At 47.4% G+C, this 22,531-nt stretch overlaps 1 protein-coding gene across 2 annotated transcripts in view; it reads right to left on the bottom strand.

The window, feature by feature from the left end:
• The window catches only part of slit1a (slit homolog 1a (Drosophila)), a 328,910-nt gene that overhangs the window by 173,370 nt on the left and 133,009 nt on the right, over positions 1-22,531 (bottom strand). For both annotated transcript variants that reach the window (XM_085994232.1, XM_085994233.1), the window contains exon 8: positions 4,797-4,960. In XM_085994232.1, coding sequence (XP_085850358.1) covers positions 4,797-4,960 — 164 coding nt within the window. The remainder of the gene's footprint in view (positions 1-4,796; positions 4,961-22,531) is intronic.

The raw sequence follows: 22,531 nt of genomic DNA, 5'->3' as shown, positions 1-22,531 counted from the left end.
CCTTTGGACTCAGTAATCATCAATCACACAACAAGAAAAACACTTGAAGAATATATATTTTATCCCTGTTGTGCGTAGGTGTATGCAAATGCATGTGTGTGTGACGGAGTGAGTCTGCTGGGGGATGGATGGGGGTTGGGGGCTGAGGATTCAACTGTCCCAAACACACAGTTAAATTGATCCTTCCAAACTACACACACACACACACACACAGAGTGTAAGGTGGCGTTCTATTTTTTTAATACTAATTCTGGGGATGTGGGCATCGCTGGCAAGGCCGACATTTATTGCCCATCCCTATTTGCCCCTTGAGAAGGTGGTGATGGGCCTTCTTTTGAACCTCCGGTCGTAGCGGTTTTTTGATACAACTTAGTGTCTTACTAGGCCACTTCCGGGGGCAGTTAAGAATCAAACTAAGTTGGTGTGGGGACTGGAGTCACATATAGGCCCAGACCGGGTAAGAATGGCAGGTTTCCTTCCCTAAAGGGCATTAGTGAACCAGTTGGGTTTTTAATGACAAACCCACAGCTTCATAACATAAGAACATAAGAAATAGGAGCAGGAGTAGGCCATTTGGCCCTTTGAGCCTGCTCCGCCATTCAGTTAGATCATGGCTGATCTTCTACCTCAACTCCACTTTCCTGCACTATCCCTGTATCCCTTAATTTCCTTAGTTCCCAAAAATTTATCGACCTCTGTCTTGAATATATTCAGCTCTCTGGGGCAGAGAATTCCAAAGATTCACAACTCTTTGAGTAAAGAAATGTCTCCTCATCTCAGTCCTAAATGGCCGACCTGTTATTCTGAGACTGTGACCCCGTGTTCTAGATTCCCCAGCCAGGGGAAACATTTTCTCAGCATTAACCCTGTCCAGCCCCTTAAGAATTTTATATGTTTCAATTAGATCACCTCTCATTCTTCTAAACTCTAGGGAATATAGGCCTAGTCTACTCAGTCTCTCCTCATAGGACAATCCCCCCATCCCAGGAATCAGTCTGGTGAACCTTTGTTGCACTCCCTCTAAGGCAAGTATATCCTTCCTTGGGTAAGGAGCCCAGAACTGTACACAGTACTCCAGGTGTGGCCTCACCAATGCCCTGTATAGTTGTAGTAAGACTTCTTTACTCTTATACTCTAATCCCTCTGTAACAAAAGCTAACATACCATTTGCTTTCCTAATTGCTTGCTGTACCTGCATGTTAAGTTTCTGTGATTCATATACAAGGACACCTATATCCCTCTGACTGCAAATATTTCTCAGTCTCTCACCATTCAAAAAATATTCCGCTTTTTTGTTTTTCCTACCAAAGTGGATAACTTCACACTTCCCCACATTGTATTCCATTTGCCATGTTCTTGCCCACTCCGTCAACCTGTCTGTATCTCTCTGCAGCCTCTTTGCGTCCTCCTCACAGATTACTATCCCACCTAACTTTGTATCATCAGCTACCTTGGATACATTACACTCAGTCCCTTCATCCAAGTCATTAATATAGATTGTAAATAGCTGAGGCCCAAGCACTGATCCTTGCAGTACCCCACTAGTTACAGCCTGCCAACCCGAAAAAGTCCCGTTTATTCCTACTCTGTTTTCTGTCCATTAACCAATCCTCAATCCATGCTAATATATTACCCCCAATCCCACGAGTCCTAATTTTGTGTAATAACCTCTTGTGTGGCACCTTATCGAATGCTTTTAAAAATCCAAATACACTACATCCACTGGTTCTCCTTATCCAGCCTACTAGTTACATCTTCAAAAAACTCTAACAGATTTGTCAAACACGATTTTCCTTTCATAAAACCATGTTGACTCTGCCTAACCATATTATGATTTTCTAAGTGCCCTGTTACCATGTCCCTTATACTGTAATAGATTCTAGTATTTTGCCTATTACTGATGTTAGGCTAACTGGCCTATAGTTCCCCATTTTTTCTCTTCCTCCTTTCTTAAATAGCGGGGTTATATTTGCTACCTTCCAATCCTTGGGGAGTGTTCTAGAATCTAGGGCATTCTGGAAGATTAATACCAGTGCATCCACTATCTCTGCAGCAACCTCTTTTAAAACCCTAGGGTGCAGGTCCTCAGGTCCAGGGGATTTGTCACCACTCAGTCCCATTCATTTCTCCAGTACTATGTCTTTACTTATACTGATTTCTTTAAGTTCCTCATTCTCTCTAGACCCTTGGTTCCCCATTATTTCCAGAATTTTTTTTGTGTCTTCTACTGTGAAGACAGATACAAAGTATTTGTTTGTCTCTGCCATTTCCTTATTGCCCATTATAATTTCTCCTGTCTCTGCCTCTAATGGGCCCACGTTTACTTTCACTAATCTCTTCCTATTTACAAACCTATAAAAACGTTTACAATCTGTTTTTATGTCTCTTGCTAATTTACTCTCATATTCTTTTTTCTCTTTCCTTATCAGTCATTGGGTATATTCAAAACAGAAGTCGATAGATTTCTGACTAGTAAGGACATCAAGGGATATGGCGATAGGGCCGGTGAATGGAGTTGAGGTAGAAGATTAGCCATGATCTCATTGAATGGTGGAGCAGGCTCGAAGGGCCGAATGGCCTACTCCTGCTCCTATTTCTTATGTTCTTGGTCCTCCTCTGCTGAATTCTAAAATCCTCCCAATCCTCAGGCTTACTACTCTTTTTGGTAATATTATAAGCTTCTTCCTTTGATCTAATACTATCTTTAACTTCTCTTGTGAGCCACAGTTAGACCACTTTTCCTGTGGGAGTTTTGTGCCTTAAAGGAATGTATATTTGTTGTAAATTATCTATTAATTTTTTTAATGCTAACCATTGCGTGTCTACCATCATACCTTTTAATGTAATTTCCCAATCTACCTCAGCCAACTCGTCCCTCATACCTACGTAGTTTGCTTTGTTTAGATTTAAGACCCTAGTTTCGGATTTAACTCAATATAAAATTCTATCATATTATGGTCACTCTTCCCTAAAGGCCCCTTTACTACAAGGTTATTAATTAACCCTTTCTCAGTGCACAATACTAGATCTAAAATAGCCTGTTCCCTAGTTGGTTCCTCAACATACTGATCTAAAAAACTGTCTTGTATACATTCCATGAATTTGTCCTCCACACTATTACAGCAAATGTGGTTTGCCCAGTCTATATGTAGATTAAAGTCCCCCATGATTACTGTATTACCCTTGTTACATGCGCCTCTAATTTCCTGATTTATACTCTGCCCTACATTACAACTACTGTTTGGGGGCCTACAAACAACTCCCACCAATGTTTTCTGCCCCTTGCTGTTTCTTAGCTCCACCCAAACTGATTCTACATCTTGATTTTCGGAGCTAAGATCCTTTCTCTCTACTGTCTTTATCCCATCCTTTATTATCAGGACTACCCCTCCTCCTTTTCCATTTTGCCTATCTCTTCTAAAAGTTAAGTATGTTGTAATATTTAGTTCCCAACCTTGGTCACTTTGCAACCACATCTCCGTAATGGCTATTAGATCAAACCTATTCATTTCTATCTGCACTATTAATTCATCTGTTTTGTTGCAAATGTTTTGTGCATTCAGATATAGTTCCTTTAGCTTTGACTTTTTTCCATTTTTCCCTGATGGCACCTTAGTCACTGATGCCCTATTACCTTTGTTACTCTCTCCGACCCTTCCAGACCCACTCTGCTTATTTTTACCCACAACTCTGCTCTGCTGTAGAGCCTTGACATTTCCCTTGCTGTTTTTAAATTAATTCTTTCCTGATTCTACCCATCCCCCACCTCATTAGTTTAAAGCCGTGTCTACTGCCCTAGTTACTCGATTCGCCAGCCTGTCCCAACGGAACTCCCTCTTTCCCCAGTACTGGTGCCAGTGGCCCATGAAGCGAGACCCCTGTCTCCCACACCACTCTTTCAGCCACGTATTTAACCTTCTAATTTGCTTATCCCTATGCCAATTGGCGCGTGGCTCAGGTAACTTTTACTGATGCCAGACTTTTATTTTCAGATATTTTTTAAACTGAGTTATGTTAAACCTTTATAAAACACTGGTTCGGCCTCCGCTGGAGTATTGTGTCCAATTCTGGGCACCACACTTTAGGAAGGATGTCAAGCCCTTGGAGAGGGGTGCAGAGGAGATTTACTAGAATGGTGCCAGGGATGAGGGACTTCAGTTATGTGGAGAGACTGGGGAAGTTGGAGTTGTTCTCCTTAGAGCAGAGAAGGTTAAGGGGAGATTTAATAGAGTTGTTCAAAATCATGAGGGGTTTTGATCGAGTAAATCAGGAGAAACTGTTTCCAGTGGCAGGAGGGTCGATAAACAGAGGACACAGATTTAAAATAAGTGGCAAAAGAACCAGAGGGGAGAAGAGGAGAATTTTTTTACTCAGCGAGTTGTTGTGATCTGGAATGCGCTGCCTGAAAAGGCGGTGGCAGCAGATTCAATAGTAACTTTCAAAAGAGGAATTGGATAAATACTTGAAAATGAAAAATTTGCAGGGCTGTGCAGAAAGAGCAGGGGGGAGTGGGACTAATTGGAGAGCTCTTTCAAAGAGCTGGCACAGGCACGATGGGCCGAATTGCCTCCTTCTGTGCTGTAAGATTCTATGAATTACAATTCTCAAACTGCCGGCGTGGGATTCGAACTCATGTTCTATAGATTACTAATCCAGTAACCGAACCACGACGCTATCATACTTGGCTCAGTCATGCACTCGCTTCTGGCGAGCGTCCGACCCTCCCGTTCGCGCACTGGCAGAAACTGCCATGTCAACCCACCCGCTCCCCCGCGGCACATTCAAACTAGACTCACCCGTGCAGGAGAACTCGTGCTTCTGTATTTCTGCCACGTTGAGTCCGCGGAGGTGCGGCGGCGCGGTGCACTGGGTGAAGAGGCCGATCTGCGGGCGTTGACGGAGCCATTGAGAGAGCCAGGACAGGTGGCAGTCGCAGTAGAGGTGGTTGGAGTGCAGGCGGCTGAGGGACAAGAGTAAAAAGAAGCATTGAATCTTAGCCAGTATAATCGGGCAGCCTGAGCCCAGTACCCAGTGGGCACACAGCAGAGAACAGTACCTAATCGGGTCGCAGTTCACTATAATTTGATACTAAATTGTCGGTCTCACTCAGAAAGGTCCCTACTTAGAATGCATAGGAAATATAAAAAAGGCCACAATAGTAAAAGAAAAGAAAAACTTGCATTTCTATAGCGCCTTTCACAACCTCAGGACATCCCAAAACGCTTTACAGCCAATGAAGTATTTTTGAAGCGTAGTCGCTGTTGTAATGTAGGAAAGGAGTAGACAATTTGCGCACAGCAAGCTCCCACAAACAGCAATGTGATAATGACCAGATAATCTGTTTCAGTGATGTTGGTTGAGGGATAAATATTGGCCCAGGACACCGGGGAGAACTCCCCTGCTCTTCTTCAAAATAGTGCTGACGTAATAAAACTCACTACGCACTTGGTTTGAGTATAAAGCAAGGCTTTAATCAACTTGTTTCAGCACATGGAGGTCTAGTTGTACTTCACTAGCTCCTTGTCTTACAAAATGTCCCTGGAAAGCTGGGCCCATGCCCGAGTATTTATACTCCTTGGACGACGCCACCAGCTGGCCGTCCAGCGTTATTTCATAAGTAGTTTCTTGATGATGAGATTTATAACAAGTGCCATGGGATTTTTAACGTCCAATTGAGAGGGCAGACAGCGCCTCCGACAGTGCAGCACTCCCTCAGCACTGCACTGGGCGTGTCAGCCTAGATTTTTGAGCTCAAGCCTCTGGAGAGGGACTTGAACCCACAACCTTATAAGAATATAAGAATTAGGAGCAGGAGTAGGCCATAGGGCCCCTCGAGCCTGCTCCGCCATTCAATAAGATCATGGCTGATCTTCGACATCAACTCCACTTTCCCACCAGATCCCCATATCCCTTGATTCCCCTTGAGTCCAAAAATCTATCGATCTCAGCCTTGAATATACTCAACGACTGAGCATCCACAGCAAGTATATCCTTTCTTAAATAAGGAGATCAAAACTGTGCACAGTACTACAGGTGTGGTCTCACCAGAGCCCTGTACAATTGTAGCAAGACTTCCGGGGGGGAGAAATTCGGTGGAGCCGCAAACGGGACGCCAAGCTCGCCTGGGCGCCGGATTTAGCGCAGCAATCGGAGCAGTTGCGACCGCCGGAAATTCAGCTTGAACGCCCCAAGAGGGACACGGGGCGAGGCTCGAGGCGCTCCGCGTCCCTCTTAGGGCGCTGAAACTGAATATCGCAGCGCAACGCGCCGCAGCGCCACACGCTGAGGCACGGCGCGCTGCGGTACTGCAGCCCTTCCTCCCATTCTTAAGGGGGAGGGGCCTGCACCAGCGCGATCAGAGATCGCGAGTGCCGGCAAAAGAGCCCGGCACCGAGGAGAAGTGCCGGGCTCTCGGAAAACAGCCGGCACTGCCTCGGGGGGGAGAAGAGGAGGCCGGGGACGGAGGTGCTGGCAGGCGGCCGCCGAAAAAACGGCCGCCCCGCACCTCCACCTTAATTTGCGCCACTGCTGCCACAGGTAGGCCCCGTGAACCGGGCGCGATTTGCGAACGGCGCTACAGAATATCGAGATCGGGGCGGTAGCGGGGCGCTGCGCACACCAATGACGTCATCGGTGGCGGCGCAGCGCAACAGGCTAACGCCGCCATTAGCGCCCCAGCTAAATATCGCGGGAGGCGTGGCCAGTGACACTAAAGCCACTGAGTGCCCTCTTTAGGCGCTAACTGGTGGCGCAGCCCACCGAATTTCTAGGCCCCTTACGCTTGTACTCCTCCAGCAATAAAGGCCAACATGCCATTTGTCTTCCTAATTTCTTGCTGTATCTGCATGTTAACCCTCGGTGTTTCCTGTACGTAGTCACCTAAATCTCTGAACACCAACATTTAATAGTTTCTCACCATGTAAAAAATATTCTGTTTTTCTATTCTTCCCACCAAAGTGAATAACCTCACATTTCCCCACATTATACTCCATCTGCCACCTTACTGTCCATTCAATTAACCGGTCTATATCCCCTTGCAGGCTCTGTGTTCTCCTCACAACTTACCTTTCCACCTAGCTTTGTATTGTCAGCAAACTTGGATAATTGCACTCGGTCCCTTCATCTAAGTCATTAATATAGATTGTGAATAGCTGAGGCCCAAGCACTGATCCTTGCGGCACCCCACTAGTTACAGCCTACCAACCTGAAAACAACCTGTTCATCCCTACTCTCTGTTTTCTGTCTGTTAACCAATCCTTTATCCATGCTAATACATTACACCTAACTCCATGTGCCCTTATCTTGCTTAATAACACTAAACATCTGTAAGACAAAGGTCCTCTACCAACCTGCCCCCGCCACACAATACTGCCCCCCGATTATCAAAATCCACGACAAGGCCTTGGACAATGTGGACCACTTTCCAAACCTCGGGAGCCTACTGTCAACAAGGGCAGATGGCGACGACGAAGTCCAACACCGCCTTCAGTGTGCCAGTGCAGCCTTCGGTCGCCTGAGGAAGAGAGTGTTTGAAGACCAGGACCTCAAACCCGGCACTAAGCTCATGGTCTACAGAGCAGCAGTGATACCTGCCCTGCTGTATGCCTCAGAGACATGGACCATGTACAGCAGGCACCTCAAAGCACTGGAGAGGTACAACCATCGCTGCCTCCGCAAGATCCTGCAAATCCATTGGCAGGATAGGCGCACCAACGTCAGTGTTCTTGCTCAGGCCAACATCCCCAGCATCGAAGCTTTGACCACGCTCAATCAGCTCCGATGGACGGGTCACATTGTCCGTATGCCCAAAACAAGTGCTCTACTCGGAGCTCCGGCATGGCAAGTGAGCCCCAGGTGGGCAGAGTAAACGCTTCAAGGACACCGTCAAAGCTTCCTTGAAAAAGTGTAACATCTCCACCGACACCTGGGAATCCCTGGCCCAAGACCACACAAAGTGGAGGAGAAGCATCCGGGAAGGCGCCGAACACCTTGAGTCTCTTCGCCGGGAGCAAGCGGAAGCCAAGCGCAGGCAGCGCAAGGAGCGCACGTCAACCCAAGCACCCCACCCACCCGCCCCTTCAACCACCGTCTGCCCCACCTGTGACAAAGACTGTTGGTCCCGCATTGAACTCATCAGTCACCTGAGAACTCATTCTTAATGTGGAAGCAAGTCATCCTCGGTTCCGAGGGACTGCCTAAGAGAAGAAAAAGAGTAACAACCTTTTATGTGGCACCTTATCGAATGCCTTTTGGATATCCAAATAACTACATCCACTGGTTCCCCTTTATCTACCCTGCTAGTTACATAGAAGATAGGAGCAGGAGTAGGCCATTCGGCCCCTCGAGCCTGCTCCGCCAAAAAACTCTAATAAATTTGTTAAACAGGATTTCCCTTTCATAAAACCATGTTGACTCTGCCTAATCATGTTGTGATTTTTGTATCTAACCCGTATCTAACTCTGTATCTAACCCGTGCTGTACCTGCCCTGGGAGTGTTTGATGGGACAGTGTAGAGGGAGCTTTACTCTGTATCTAACCCATGCTGTACCTGCCCTGGGAGTGTTTGATGGGACAGTGTAGAGGGAGCTTTACTCTGTATCTAACCCGTGCTGTACCTGCCCTGGGAGTGTTTGATGGGACAGTGTTGAGGGAGTTTTAGTCTGTATCTAACCCGTGCTGTACCTGCCCCGGAAGTGTTTGACGGGACAGTGTAGAGGGAGCTTTAGTCTGTATCTAACCCGTGCTGTACCTGCCCTGGGAGTGTTTGATGGGACAGTGTAGAGGGAGCTTTACTCTGTATCTAACCCGTGCTGTACCTGCCCTGGGAGTGTTTGATGGGACAGTGTTGAGGGAGTTTTAGTCTGTATCTAACCCGTGTTGTACCTGCCCTGGGAGTGTTTGATGGGACAGTGTAGAGGGAGCATTACTCTGTATCTAACCCATGCTGTACCTGCCCTGGGAGTGTTTGATGGGACAGTGTAGAGGGAGCTTTAGTCTGTATCTAACCCGTGCTGTACCTGCCCTGGGAGTGTTTGATGGGACAGTGTAGAGGGAGCTTTAGTCTGTATCTAACCCGTGCTGTACCTGCCCTGGGAGTGTTTGATGGGACAGTGTAGAGGGAGCTTTAGTCTGTATCTAACCCGTGCTGTACCTGCCCTGGGAGTGTTTGATGGGACAGTGTAGAGGGAGCTTTAGTCTGTATCTAACCCGTGCTGCACCTGCCCTGGGAGTGTTTGATGGGACAGTGTAGAGGGAAGTTTACTCTGTATCTAACCCGTGCTGTACCTGCCCTGGGAGTGTTTGATGGGACAGTGTAGAGGGAGCTTTACTCTGTATCTAACCCGTGCTGTACCTTCCCTGGGAGTGTTTGATGGGACAGTGTAGAGGGAGCTTTACTCTGTATCTAACCCGTGCTGTACCTGCCCTGGGAGTGTTTGATGGGGCAGTGTAGAGGGAGCTTTACTCTGTATCTAACCCGTGCTGTACCTGTCCCGGGAGTGTTAGGTGGTGGGACAGTGTGTGTCTGAAATGGAATGTATTTACCAATGCCAACTTGCCTCATGCTGATAAGAAAAAAAGTCACCAATATTTTGAACAGAAATATGTAAACATAAATAAATGTGCAGATGTTTGCTGTATAGAGAGACAAAATAAGAGGTTTCTTCAAAGGTTGAAATCTGCCCTTCCAGCATTGCACAGCTGCTGAGGGAGCTCACCAGCAGCCCTCACGAGAAGAGGGTGGAAAGCCAAACTGCACTTCACCGGGTTGCAGGACTCTGGAGTTACCGGTGCATTGCGCTATCGGGTTGCAGGACTCTGGAGTTACCGGTGCATTGCGCTATCAGCTGTGGCTCAGTGGGTCGCACTCTCTAGGTGGGAGGGGCTAGGAGTGAGCCAGGTGTTACTGGTTGCCTGATTGCAGCTGGGAGTTGGAGGGAGTTTTGTAAAAAGTTGGTGGTGGGTTTTGGGGTTTGGTTTTCAGGTTTTAGGGCCTTTTGGGCCCACAAAAACAGCCAGATGGCTGCTGAGGGGTCCGGAGTGCCGGGCCCCTCAGAGGACAATGTTCCCGAGAGGAATTTAATTAGGGAAGAAACTGTGGTGGGAAAGGAAAAAAAAAGGCCCAAAGATTTGGGCCGGGACCTCAGGAGGTTTGGTAAAGAAAACACGGTGGTGGTGCAGTGTAAGAAGATTCGAGCTTGGGATATTATCCAGGCGGTTCATGAGGACTGTGGCGAGGGAAGCTGCTTTGCCTGCCGACCTAAGCCAAATGTGGGATTCGAGGTGACGGTCAGTGGTCGTGAGGAGGTGGAAAGACTGTTACTCAGTCTGAAAGTTGGTGAGAAATTCTTGGAGGTGACTCTGCTATATTCAGAGGAGGTGGTGGTTTCATTTTTAAACTTGCCAGTTTACATTGAGGATGAAGTACTAAGCAAGAAGTTGGAGTCGTGGGACATAAAAATCTGTTCTGCAATAAAGAGGAGGTATTATCCAGGAACACGGGTAGCAGACGGAACCCGGTATGTAAAGGTGCAGTTCCCAGAGGGGGTGAGGTCATTGCCTTACAGTATGAAGTTCGAGACACTGGAAGGAGTGCAGTACTTTCATGTGCTGCATGATAACCAAGTAAAGGTGTGTTACTATTGTCTGGGACATGACCATCTCGTAAGAAACAGTCCAGACCTGTATTGTTACAATTGCGGTGAGTCGGGACACGTTGCTCGGAACTGCAAGGCGGAGAGCTGTGGGGTGTGTCGTAAAGGCCCCCCCACTGTGAGTGTGTGGCAGAAGGGAGCGATATGAGTGATGAGGAGATGGGAGAAGGAGCAGGAGAGGAGTGTGGAACGGCCGGAGGAGTGGTGCAGTTGGAGGACACAGCTGGTAAAATGAAGGAGAAAGGAGCACAGGAAGAGGCAGAGGATGGCGGAGCGGAGAACGGGATGGAGATGGAGGAAAACATGCTGAGTGCTGTGGAGGGGAACAAAGGCAGCAGCTGGCAGCGAGGGTCGAGTGCAGACTCAAGCCTTAGTGCGGTTCGGCTCCCCCTGGGGAGTCTGGTGTCTGCGGGGGGAGAGGAGGCGGGAGCGAGGTGTGTGGTGGATGTGGGTGCTCCAGGGAGAGGCGGGGAGTCGGATATCTTGGTGAGCAGGAGGGGGCAGGGCGGGGAGAGGGTGCAAGAGGCAGGAGCCGTAAAGGGACAGCAGAATGGGATCGGCGAGATAGAGACGTCAGAAGGGAACAATTTAGGTGCGCCATTGTCCCATGGAGTGAGGGAACAAGGTGCAAGGGTCAGAGGTGGAGACGTGGTCGAAGGGAGCGGCACTGTTGGAGAAACTGCGATAGCAGGAAGACTCTCTATGGGAGATGATGTATCTGACGGGGAGCAGGATTATGTATCTGACGGGGAGCAGGCACAGGGGGTTGCAGAAGAGCTTGAGTGTGAGGAATTAGAGGGGGACAGAGACATGGAAGTCGGGGATGGGGTGGCATCATGTGGAAAGGGAAAGGTTAGTGAGGGGCAGAAGGAGGGAGAAAGGGCAGCTCCTGGGCCCAAACTTAATGCAAGGAAGAGGCTGAAACAGCAGGGAGGGGTCAAACAGGAGGTGAAAAAGAGCCGGAGGCTGCAGGAAAAAGCAACAGCTGCCCGAAAAGTTGAGAAGGAGCATGAGAGGAGGGAAGAGCCTGAGATTAAATGATGGGGAGATTATCGGGCATACTTCCCTTCTTTGGAGCCATGATTACATTGGTCTCGATCAATGTGAATGGACTGAGGGGTGAGAAGAAATTGCAGCAGTTGTTGCAGGGTTTTAAAGCTTCGGACTTGTTGTGTCTGCAAGAAACCTTTTGGGATGAGGATATTCTAGAAAGAGTTCAGAAGGCTTGGAAGGGAGAGGTGTTTGCAAGTTGTGCAAACAATAACCGTAGAGGGGTGGCTGTTTTGGTGAGTCCGTCCATAAAAGAGAACGTTGCCTTGGTGGACAAGGACACTGAGGGGAGATTTTTACGACTAAGGGTAAAAATGGAGGGATTTAATTGCGATCTCTTTAATATCTATGCACCGAACGACCATTGCAAGTGTCGCGAGTTTTTTCGGGGGTTATTCACTGAAGCGGCAGAGGTGGAAAATCCTTGTATAGTGGGGGATTTTAATGCATTTTTATCTCGGATGGACATTTCAGCCCAGATGACCTTTAAGGATGATAACTCCAGAGGGATGATTGTAAAAATGATGGCAAATTTAAATTTGAGAGACTTATGGAGGGACCGGAACCCCATAAAAAGGGAGTTCTCCAGAGCAGGTTGGGTGGGTGATGTTTTAAAACAGAGCCGAATAGATTTTGTGTTAATGCGGGAAGGGTTAAGTTCGGAGGTGATGGAGATTTATTATAAAAAAGTATTTTTAAGTGATCACTCGGCTTTGGTTCTTAGAATTAGGAACTGCAGAGTTAAGATCGGTTCAGGGGTGTGGATTTTAAACAATCAATACCTGAAAGAAAGTGCTTATAAAGAAGGGATTATAAATATAATAAAGAATGCTCGGAAGGAACCTTTGTTCTTGAAAGAAAGAAGAGTTTGGTGGGACAATTTCAAATATGAGGTAAAAGTTTTTCGGTACGTTAGGGGGAAAAAGAGGGCGGCAGCTAACCGGCATCGAGAAGAGAATATAAACAAAAGGTTTACGGATGTCTGTAAAGCAGTTGACGGAGGGGATAAGGGAGCTGAGACTAAGTTCCGGGTGCTAAAGGAAGAGTGGGAATTATTGCAAGCTGAAAAATGCAAGGGGGCCATTCTCCGTGCAAAGGCTAGAGATACATTGGAAGGCGAAAGATGCACTAGATATTTTCTAGAGCAAGAGAAGCTGCAACAGAGATTATCGTTAATTGAAGAGTTGAAGGTTGGGGAGAAGATCATTCATGAAAGTGGGGAGATTTTAGAGGCAGCTAGCAGCTTTTATCAAGAGTTATATACAAAAGAAGACATTTCCAATTTGGCGATGGAGAAGGTTACTGCTTTTATTGACGAGGGTTTAAAGGAGGATGAGGGAAGCATGTGTGACAAAGAAGTAGGATTAGCGGAAATAAAAGTAGCAATAAGTGGCAATAAGTGGAATGAAGGGGGGGGAAAAAAGCCCAGGGTCCGATGGACTAAGTGCAGAATTTTATAAAGAATTTTTTGAGATTTTAAGTCCATTGCTCTTAGAAGTTTTTAAGGAAATTAAAATTGAAGGAAGCCTGGCCCCATCTATGAGGAGAGGTATCATAAGCTTAGCTTATAAAAATAAAGGGGATAGACGGGATCTGAAGAATTGGAGGCCCATCACATTATTAAATGTGGATTATAAGATCTTGGCGAGGGTTATGGCAAATCGTATGAAGGAGGTGTTGCCGCAGATAGTTTTGCCCTCTCAGTCCTATGGAGTCATAGGCTGGGACATCGCAGACTCTGTGGTCTCAATCCGAGATGCGATAGAGCTCATGGAAGAGAGTGGGAGGGAGGCTTATGTATTAAAGAAGTGCCCGGCGGTGCCGAGGGATTTTTGAGGGCATGTTGTTGTTGGAAGAGAGAGAAAGAGAGCGCGACTGGGGGGAAGAGAGAGCGCGACTGGGGGGAAGAGAGAGCGCGACTGGGGGGAAGAGAGAGCGCGACTGGGGGGAAGAGAGAGCGCGACTGGGGGGGAAGAGAGAGCGCGACTGGGGGGAAGAGAGAGCGTGACTGGGGGGAAGAGAGAGCGCGACTGGGGGGAAGAGAGAGCGCGACTGGGGGGAAGAGAGAGCGCGACTGGGGGGAAGAGAGAGCGCGACTGGGGGGAAGGGGGGGAAGAGAAAGCGCGACTGGGGGGAAGGGGGGGAAGAGAGAGCGTGGGAGGGGGGAGGGGGAAGGAAGGGGGAGGAGGGGGACGGGGAGGGGGGGAGGGAGGAAGGGGAGGGGGAGGGGGGAGGAAGGGGAGGGGGAGGGTGGGAGGAAGGGGAGGAGGGGGAGGGGGAGGGGGGAGAAGGGGGGGAGGAAGGGGGAGGGGGAGGAAGGGGGAGGGGGAGGAAGGGGGGAGGAAGGGGAGGGGGGGAGGAAGAGGGGAAGGGGGAGGAAGGGGAGGGGTGGGGGGGGAGGAAGGCGAGGGGGAGGGGGAGGAAGGGGAGGGGAGGAGGAAGGGGAGGGGGAGAGCATGGGAGGGAGGAAGGGGAGGGGGAAGGGGGGAGGAAGGGGAGGGGGAAGGGGGGGAGGAAGGGGAGGGGGAGGAAGGGGAGGGGGAGGAAGGGGAGGGAGGGGGGGAAGGAGGGGGAGGGGAGGAAGGGGAGGAGGGGAAGGGGAGGGAGGGAGGGGGGAGGGGAAGGAGGAGGAAGGGGGAAGGGGAGGGGGAGAGGGGAGGGGGGAGGGAGGGGAGGGGAGGTGTGGGGGAAGGAGGGGGGGGAGCCAGCAGACCCTCTCCCCTCTGCCGCCGATGGCTCCGCTGAGCTCCGTGCCGCCCCACGCACTGAGATGCCGAGCGCAGCGCCCCGGTGAGCCCGAGCCCCGCCCTCCCGAGGCCGGGCCTGAGGCGGCTTGAGACGGCCGATTGCGGCTGGCCGGGCCCGGTTGCCTTGGTAACCCTCCTCCCCTCTCCACCTCCCGATCTCCGGGACCAGGCCTGGGCCTGAGCGGCTTGAGACGGCCGATTGCGGCTGGCGAGCCCGGTTGCCGGGGTAACCCTCTCTGCTCCCCCTCCCCTCCCGAGGCCCACCCCCCCCCGCTAACCTGCTCGCTTCCCTCTGGCCGCGCTCTGTGTGGAGGTGCGCGTGCGCCGTGCAGCGCGAGCGCGAATGAAGCGCGACGAGCTTGCAGTGAGCCCAGCCAGCCTTTACCAAGATGGCTGGCCGCTGGTTCGGAATCGGGCCCAGCGGAATGGCCGGTGCATAGCTCGGGCATGGCTGGGCAACAGGCGCCCAGGCTTCGAGGCCTGCCTGCAAAAACGGTGAAAGGTAGGAAAATTATAGAGGTTAGAAAAAAGATTTACAAATGAATTAACTTTTTTAAAAACAATTTGTGTTTTAAAAGCAACTTTTTTTTTGGTGGAAATATAGATTTGAAAAGAAACACGCTGAAAGCGGGAAAAAGAAATGAAATGTTTGGAATCAAGATGGCGGCGACTCACCTCGGTTCAGAACAATAAGGCCCGCCCACACACGCACCGATTGGTCGACCGTCAGGTCACCGAAGCGTAGGATTGGTCAATCGTCCCGTCACTCGACTCTAGGAGGGCCCGCCCGCACGCACCAGGAACCCGCCCCCGCCACGCAGCGATTGGTCGACCGTCGGGTCGCTCGACCGTATGATTGGTCGACCTTGACGTCACTCAATGCTAATGAGCAGATAATGAGCGGAATTTTGAAAGTTTTTTGGATACCGCGGGTGCAATTTTTGTCTCACCGAAACGTAAATACGCTTACGACCGTTCTGGAATCGTAAGCTTTCTTTTGATGTAACACACGTGTAGGTACGCTCTATAACTTGAGAGTGTATAGCCGGATAGATATATAGATAGATCAAGAGAAAGCCTTTGATAGGGTCTCTCATGAGTTTTTATTGAAGGTTTTGGAAGCATTTGGTTTCAAGGAAAATTTCATTCAGTGGATAAGGATTTTTTATTCTAACATATTTAGCTGCGTTAAATGTAATGGTTTTTTATCCAAGTATTTTCCGATACAGAGATCAGTGAGACAGGGTTGTCCCCTGTCCCCATTGTTGTACACATTGGTAGCAGAACCATTAGGTTACATGATGCGAAAGAAACAAGGTGTAGTTGGGATTGTGGTCCCCAGTTCTGGGCTGGTGTCGGTGATACACCAATATGCAGATGACACAACCTTAACATTGAGAAATGGGGAGTCAGTGAGGAAAGCTATGGATGTAGTGGAGGAATATTGTAGAGCTTCAGGAGCCAGAGTGAATTTTAGCAAGTCCCAATGCCTGGTTGCAGGGAGGGGTAGGGGGGAATGGTTGGGGGAATGTCCCTTTAAGGTGGTGGAGGTTTTGGAAGTTCTGGGGGTGCATATGGGGTGCAAGAAAGACAGGGATGAAGTGGATCAATTAAATTGGGAACCGAAGGTTATGAAAATTAAAAAGATTTTGGGAAGAAGGTGGTTGAAAGTGCAAGGAAGAGCGACAGTGGTGTCTGCTCTCCTGCTATCTAAGCTTATTGACGGTGGATGATATTCCTGAGTGGGCGGAAAAAGTCCATCCGAGAGGCTTGTGTGAGGTTTTTATGGGAAGGGAAACCAGCCTTGGTGGCTTACAATACCATAATTGGACGGAGAAATCAGGGAGGACTCAATTTTCCAGATATTGATTTGAAGAAAAAATCCTTTAGAATCAAATGGATGAAGAGATTTCTTCAGAAGTCAAATACAAGTTTTTGGAAGAGTTGTTTTGAGCATTTTTTAAAACAAAGTGGGATAGGAGGGCAGGGGATATTGTATATGGAATACAATAATATGTTTTTGAAATCAATTAAACTTCTCCCTAGGTTTTATAAGGGGGTTGTAGAGACTTGGGCCCAATTTTTAAAGGGTGTGCAGTTTATGCCCAAGGTGGCTGAGGAATTTTTAGAACAGCCCTTATTTTTGAACAGGTGGGTCAACATCGAAGGAGAGGTTTTATTTAATCAAGCTTTTATAAAAGCTGGGATTATATCTGTGAAAGATGTATTATATGAGGTAATTCCAGGTTGGTTGCCGGAAGCGATAGTGAGGGACATGGTGTGGGAGGAGGATCAGGAGGTAGAAGGAAAAGCAATAGGAATCATGTATGAGAAGATTGTGAGGGCAATGCCACAGGATTGGATGGAAGAAATAAATGCGGAAATCTCCAAAGGAAGTCAAATGCGTCCTGCTTTTCCAAGCTTTGTACTGGAGAAAGGGGGAGAGTTGGTCCAATTTGACAACTGTAATACTCGAGATTTCTATGAGGTATTTAGAGAATGGAGATTCAAGACAACTGTTGGTCAGGAGTTTTGGCAGAGTATATACCCACAGCTGGACTTCAACAGGATTTGGAAGGGAGTGTGGGCGAATTTTAAATGCCCAGAATGGATTGAACTGGATTTCAAATTGGCTCATAACCAGATTTTTACCATGACGGTCTTGTGCAAGATTGGACGGGTGGAGGCGGCAACTTGCCCAATGTGTGGGACACGGGATGAGACTCTGTCCCATTTACTGGTGTTATGTCCACAGTTAAATGACTTTAAGTACTATGTTCGACAGTTGTGTGAAGCTTTTTTGCTGGGTGGGGACCGAACAGCGAGAATGGGAATCCCGTGGGACTCAATTTTGAGATGGGGATTGCAGGAGAGTCTGCCAGAGTCTAGCGGAGCGGCAATTAATTTAATGTTCAGTTTGGCTAGATTCGTGATTGTGCAAAGAAGGAATGCTCTGTTTTTTAAGGGGAGGAGAATCAATCTAAAAGAGTATTTTAAATATAAGCTAAAAGATCATTATAAGGCTCTGTGGATGTTTTATTGAGAAAGGAATTTAAGGGCAGTATTTTACAACCAATTTTTAAAGTACAATCGATTAATATATGTTACAGGTGACAAATTAAACTTCAGGTTTTGATGTTAAAATGTGGTGGCGGAATCGCTGTGCAGAGCGGTGGAATTGATTTGTATCATACAATGTAATGATCACGATGTTGTAAATGTTCTTAATGTTCAATAAAATATATTTAAAAAAGTGGGTAGAACACTTGCCTTTGAGGCAGCAAGTCGTGGGTTCAAGTCCCCTTCCAGTCACTTGAAAATGTAATCCAGACTGACATTCCAGTGCAGTACTGAGGGAGCGCTGCACAGTTGGAGGTGCTGTCTCTCATGAGATGTTAAACCGAGCCCCTGTCTGCCCTCTCAGGAGGCTGCACATAACAACACCACTATTCCTGGTCAGATGATTGGGCAATACTGCTGTAAGTGACTGGGATCGTTTTTACCCACGACTTTTGTTTGCAGCAGTTCGTGGAGACTATTTTTAAACTGAATTTATTTGCCATAAAATTCACTGTTTGGCCCCGCTTCCAACTCATTGGCTGACACAGTGGATGACATGAATCTTGTCATTCATGTGAAAATGACTTATGTAATAATACTGGGTGGCCTGCGGGTGGTGCTGTCCAGGGAGAGTATAAATACTCAGGCACGGGCCCAGCTTGTGCAGGACATTCTTTAACAGGAACTAGTGAAGGACACAACTCGATCTCCATGTTGAAAAACAGTTGATTAAAGCCTTGTTTAATACTCAGACCAAGTGCCTAGTAGTTTTCTTACGTCAGTGCTGTCAGTAGATATTCCGAATATTTATCCCTGAACCAAAAACAGATTATCTAGTCATTATCATATTGCTGTTTGTGGGAAATTGGCTGCCACGTTTCCTACAACAGTAACAACACTTTAAAAAGGTACTTCACTGGCTGTAAAGCACTTTGGGACGGCCTGAGGTCGTGAATGGCGCTGTAGAAATGCAAGTCTTTCTTTTGTTTTGTTATTAACGCGTTTAATCGCACTTCTGGTGTCATGGGGGGAATTTGAATCCACCCCGCCAGGCAGGAACAGGGTGGGGGCATATTTGAAATCGCTCCGCAAAGACAAACATGCCCCCCCACTCGATTCCCGCCACCACCCCCCCCCCCCCCCGCCATCTTAACTGGAGCCTTTGTTTTAAGCGGTCAAGAAGCCCGCCTGTTTCAGATCGAACCTCATTAATATATGCTAGTAGGGGTCTTATGGGGTTCCGATGGCCTCTTAACGGCCTACTGACTGTGCTCAGCTGGGAAAGCCCTCTCTAAGGTAAGTCAAAAACTTTCTTCGGTGGAGCCAGGAGGATCAGGACTGGCCCTCTGGGCCCTGCAAGGAAAGTGTGGGTTTTTGCTGCTCTGCACCCTTTCCCCCTTTCCATCTACCGCCCTAAAATAGCCCCCCACCCTCCAACCAGCCACTTACCTGCCAACTGCCTCTTTCTGTCCGACTATTCCAACGCTCTCCTGGAGGGCCTTCCACCTGCCACCCTCCATATACTTGAGCTCATCCAAACCTCGGCTGCCCGTGTCCTAACCAGCACCAAGTCCCATTCACCCTTCACCCCCTGTGCTCGCTGACCTACATTGGCTCCTGGTCCGGCGACGCCTCGATTTTAAAATTCTCATCCTTGTTTTCAAATCCTTCCATGGCCTCGCCCCTCCCTATCTCTGTAACCTCCTCCAGCCCTACAACCCTCTGCGATCTCTGCGCTCCTCCAATTCTGGCCTCTTGAGCATCCCTGATTTTAATCGCTCTACCATTGGTGGCCGTGCCTTCAGCTGCCTAGATCCTAAGCTCTGGAATTCCCTCCCTAAACCTCTCTGCCTCTATACCTCTCTCTCCTACTTTAAGACGCTCCTTAAAACCTACCTCTCTGACCAAGCTTTTGGTCACCTGTCCTAATATGTGGCTCGTGTCAAATTTTGTTTGATAACGCTCCTGTAACGCACCTTGCGACATTTTACTACGTTAAAGGCGCTATATAAATGCAAGACTTTGTTGTACTAAATACATGGACAGCAGAGGAGAGCATGACAAGGGAGAATACGAAGAGATTAGGAGAGAAATCAAAAAAACAAATATGAAGGCAAACAGGAATAATTAAATTAAATTATCAAGGAACATAAAACAAAATAGTAAAATCTTCTACAGGAACATAAATAAAAAAAGGAAAGTCGGGATGGGAATAGGGCCACTAAGGGATAGACAGGATAAAATCACAGGCAGCGATAATGAAATGGCAGAAATATTAAATAAATACTTTGCTTCAGTAATTTACCAGGGAGACAGATCAGGTGGACATGACATCGGAAGATGAGATTAGAAATTATATAAGCGCATTTAAAATAAAGAGGAGAAATATTAAATAAACTAATCAAACTCAAAGAGGATAAAGTCCCTGGTCCAGACAGATTGCATCTGCGCATATTAAAAGAATCTAGAGCAGAGGTAGCAGACGCAATATTACACATATTTAATAATTCGTTAGAAAAAGATGTAGTGCCAGAGGACTGGAGGATAGCTAACGTAATACCTATATTAAAGAAGGGCGATAGAACATGTCCAGGAAACTATAGGCCTGTCAGCTTAACATCGGTGGTTGGAAAAATAATGGAATCCCTACTAAAGGTGAAATTAGAAAAAACATCTAGAATCCAAAAATATAATAATGAATAGTCAGCATGGATTTCAAAAGGGAAAGTCTTGCTTGCCCAACCTCACTGAAGTCTTTGAAGAGGCAACAGAGAGTGTAAACAAGGGTAATTAATGCAGTAGATGTGATTTATCTAGATTTCCAAAAGGCCTTCGATAAGGTACCATATAATAGACTAATGAATAAGGTCAGAGCATGCGGAGTCAGGGGACAAGTAGCAGAATGGATCGCTAGCTGGCTGAAAGACAGAAAGCAGAGAGTAGGGGCAAAGAGTAGCTATTCAGAGCGGCAGAAGGTGGGAAGTGGTGTTCCACAAGGATCAGTGCTGGGACCAATGTTGTTCACAATCTAGACTTTGGAATCAGAAACACATTTTCTAAATTTGCGGATGACTCCAAATTGTGGGGGGGTGGGGGGGATAGTCAATACTGAGGAGAACTGCAACAAATTACAGGAAGATATTAATAAACTTGCAGAATGGTTATATCATTGGCAAATGAATTTCAACACAGATAAGTGTGAGGTATTACATTTTGATAAGAAAAATAAGGAGGTCACGTATTACTTGGAAAATAAGAATCTAAATGGGGTAGAGGAGCAAAGGGATCTAGGAGTACAAATACACAAATCACTAAAAGTTGCAATGCAGGTTAATAAGGCCATAAAAAAATCAAACCAAGCACTAGGGATTATTTCTAGCGGGATAGAATTGAAAAGTAGAGAAGTTATGCCAAACTTGTACTGAACCTTGGTTAGACCACACTTGGAGTACTGTGTACAGTTCTGGTCGCCATATTATGAAAAGGATATAGAGGCACTGGAGAGGGTGCAGAGAAGATTTACAAAGATGATACCAGAAATGTGAGGTTATACCTAGCAGGAAAGGATGAACAGGCTGGGTCTCTATTCTCTTGAAAACAGAAGGCTGAGGGGTGACCTAATAGAGGTCTTTAAAATTATGAAAGATTTTGATAGAATAGACAGAGAGAATGTTTCCACTTGTGGGGAAGAGAAAAGCTAGAGGCCATCAATATAAGATAGTCACCAAGGAATTCAGGAGAAACTTCTTTACCCAGAGAGTGGTGAGAATGTGGAACTCGCTACCACAGGGAGTGGTTGAAGCGAATAGTATAGATGCATTTAAGGGGAGGCTAGATAAGCAGATGAGGGAGAAGGGAATAGAGGGTTATGCTATTGGATGGGAGGAGGCTCGAGTGGAGCATAAACGCTGGTGTGGACTGGTTGGGCCGAATGGCCTGTTTCTGTGCTGTATATCCGATGTAATTCTATGTAATTGTTGTTGTTGTTGTTTTGGGGAGGCAGCTGGCCAGAGGGATATAAATCAGGCCCGTGAGTTAAAATCCACCTGATCATGTGTTGGAATGATGTTATATTATAGTTAGGTTTCTCAAACTCTAACCTAACTATAGGTTGATTAATTAAAGGAAAACAACATTCAGGAGCTTACTGCAAATGTACAAACTCCACCTTGCAGACTCCCGGAGTCCAAGCATCCACTTTCCCTGAGCAATGGTCTGTGCTAAAAAGTGAGCCTGAGGACAGAATTGGGCTTGGCTGTGAAGCATTCTGTGGTTGATCAACCCACCTATAACTCACTACTTCAGCTCACCAGGAAGAATGTGCGCTCAACATTGGAAGCTGGGCGGCACTTAAGGAACGGTACCCCAGAATTTCGGGGGTGGGGCAGCCCCCTCTGTATCATGAAAGAAAGACTTGCATTTATATAGCACCTGTCACGACCTCAGGACATCCCAAAGCGCTTTGCAGCCAATGAAGTACTTTTGAAGTGTAGTCACTGTTGTAATGTAGGAAACACGGCAGCCAATTTGCGCACAGCAAGCTCCCTGTAATGTGATAATGACCAGATAATCTGTTGTCTTTTAGTGATGTTGGTTGAGAGATAAATATTGGCCCAGGACACCGGGGAAAACTCCCCTGCTCTTTTTCAAAATAGTACCATGGGATCTTTTACATCCACCTAGAGGACAGACAGAACCTCGGTTTAACGTCACATCCGAAAGACGGCACCTCCGACAGTGCAGCACTCCCTCGGTACTACACTGGGAGTGTCAGCCTGGATTTTTGTGCACAAATTTCTGGAGTTGGGCTTGAATTCGCAACCTTCTAACAATGAGGCGAGAGTGCTACCAACTGAGTCATGGCTGACACTACTTGGTGATGTCACAGGACCTGGTGATATCACAGGGTTTGCTGATGTCACAAGATTTGGTGATGTCACAGCATTTGGTGATGTCACAGGACTTGGTAATGTCATAGCATTTGGTGATGTCACAGGACTTGGTGATGTCACAGGAAGGGAA

This window comes from Somniosus microcephalus, chromosome 8 (genome assembly GCF_052327205.1).
Source record: "Somniosus microcephalus isolate GS21.2 chromosome 8, FLI_Smic_1.0, whole genome shotgun sequence".
In the NCBI taxonomy this organism is placed as follows: domain Eukaryota; kingdom Metazoa; phylum Chordata; class Chondrichthyes; order Squaliformes; family Somniosidae; genus Somniosus; species Somniosus microcephalus.
Note: the sequence above shows the minus strand (reverse complement) of the source record. Positions and strands in the feature narration are given on the sequence as shown.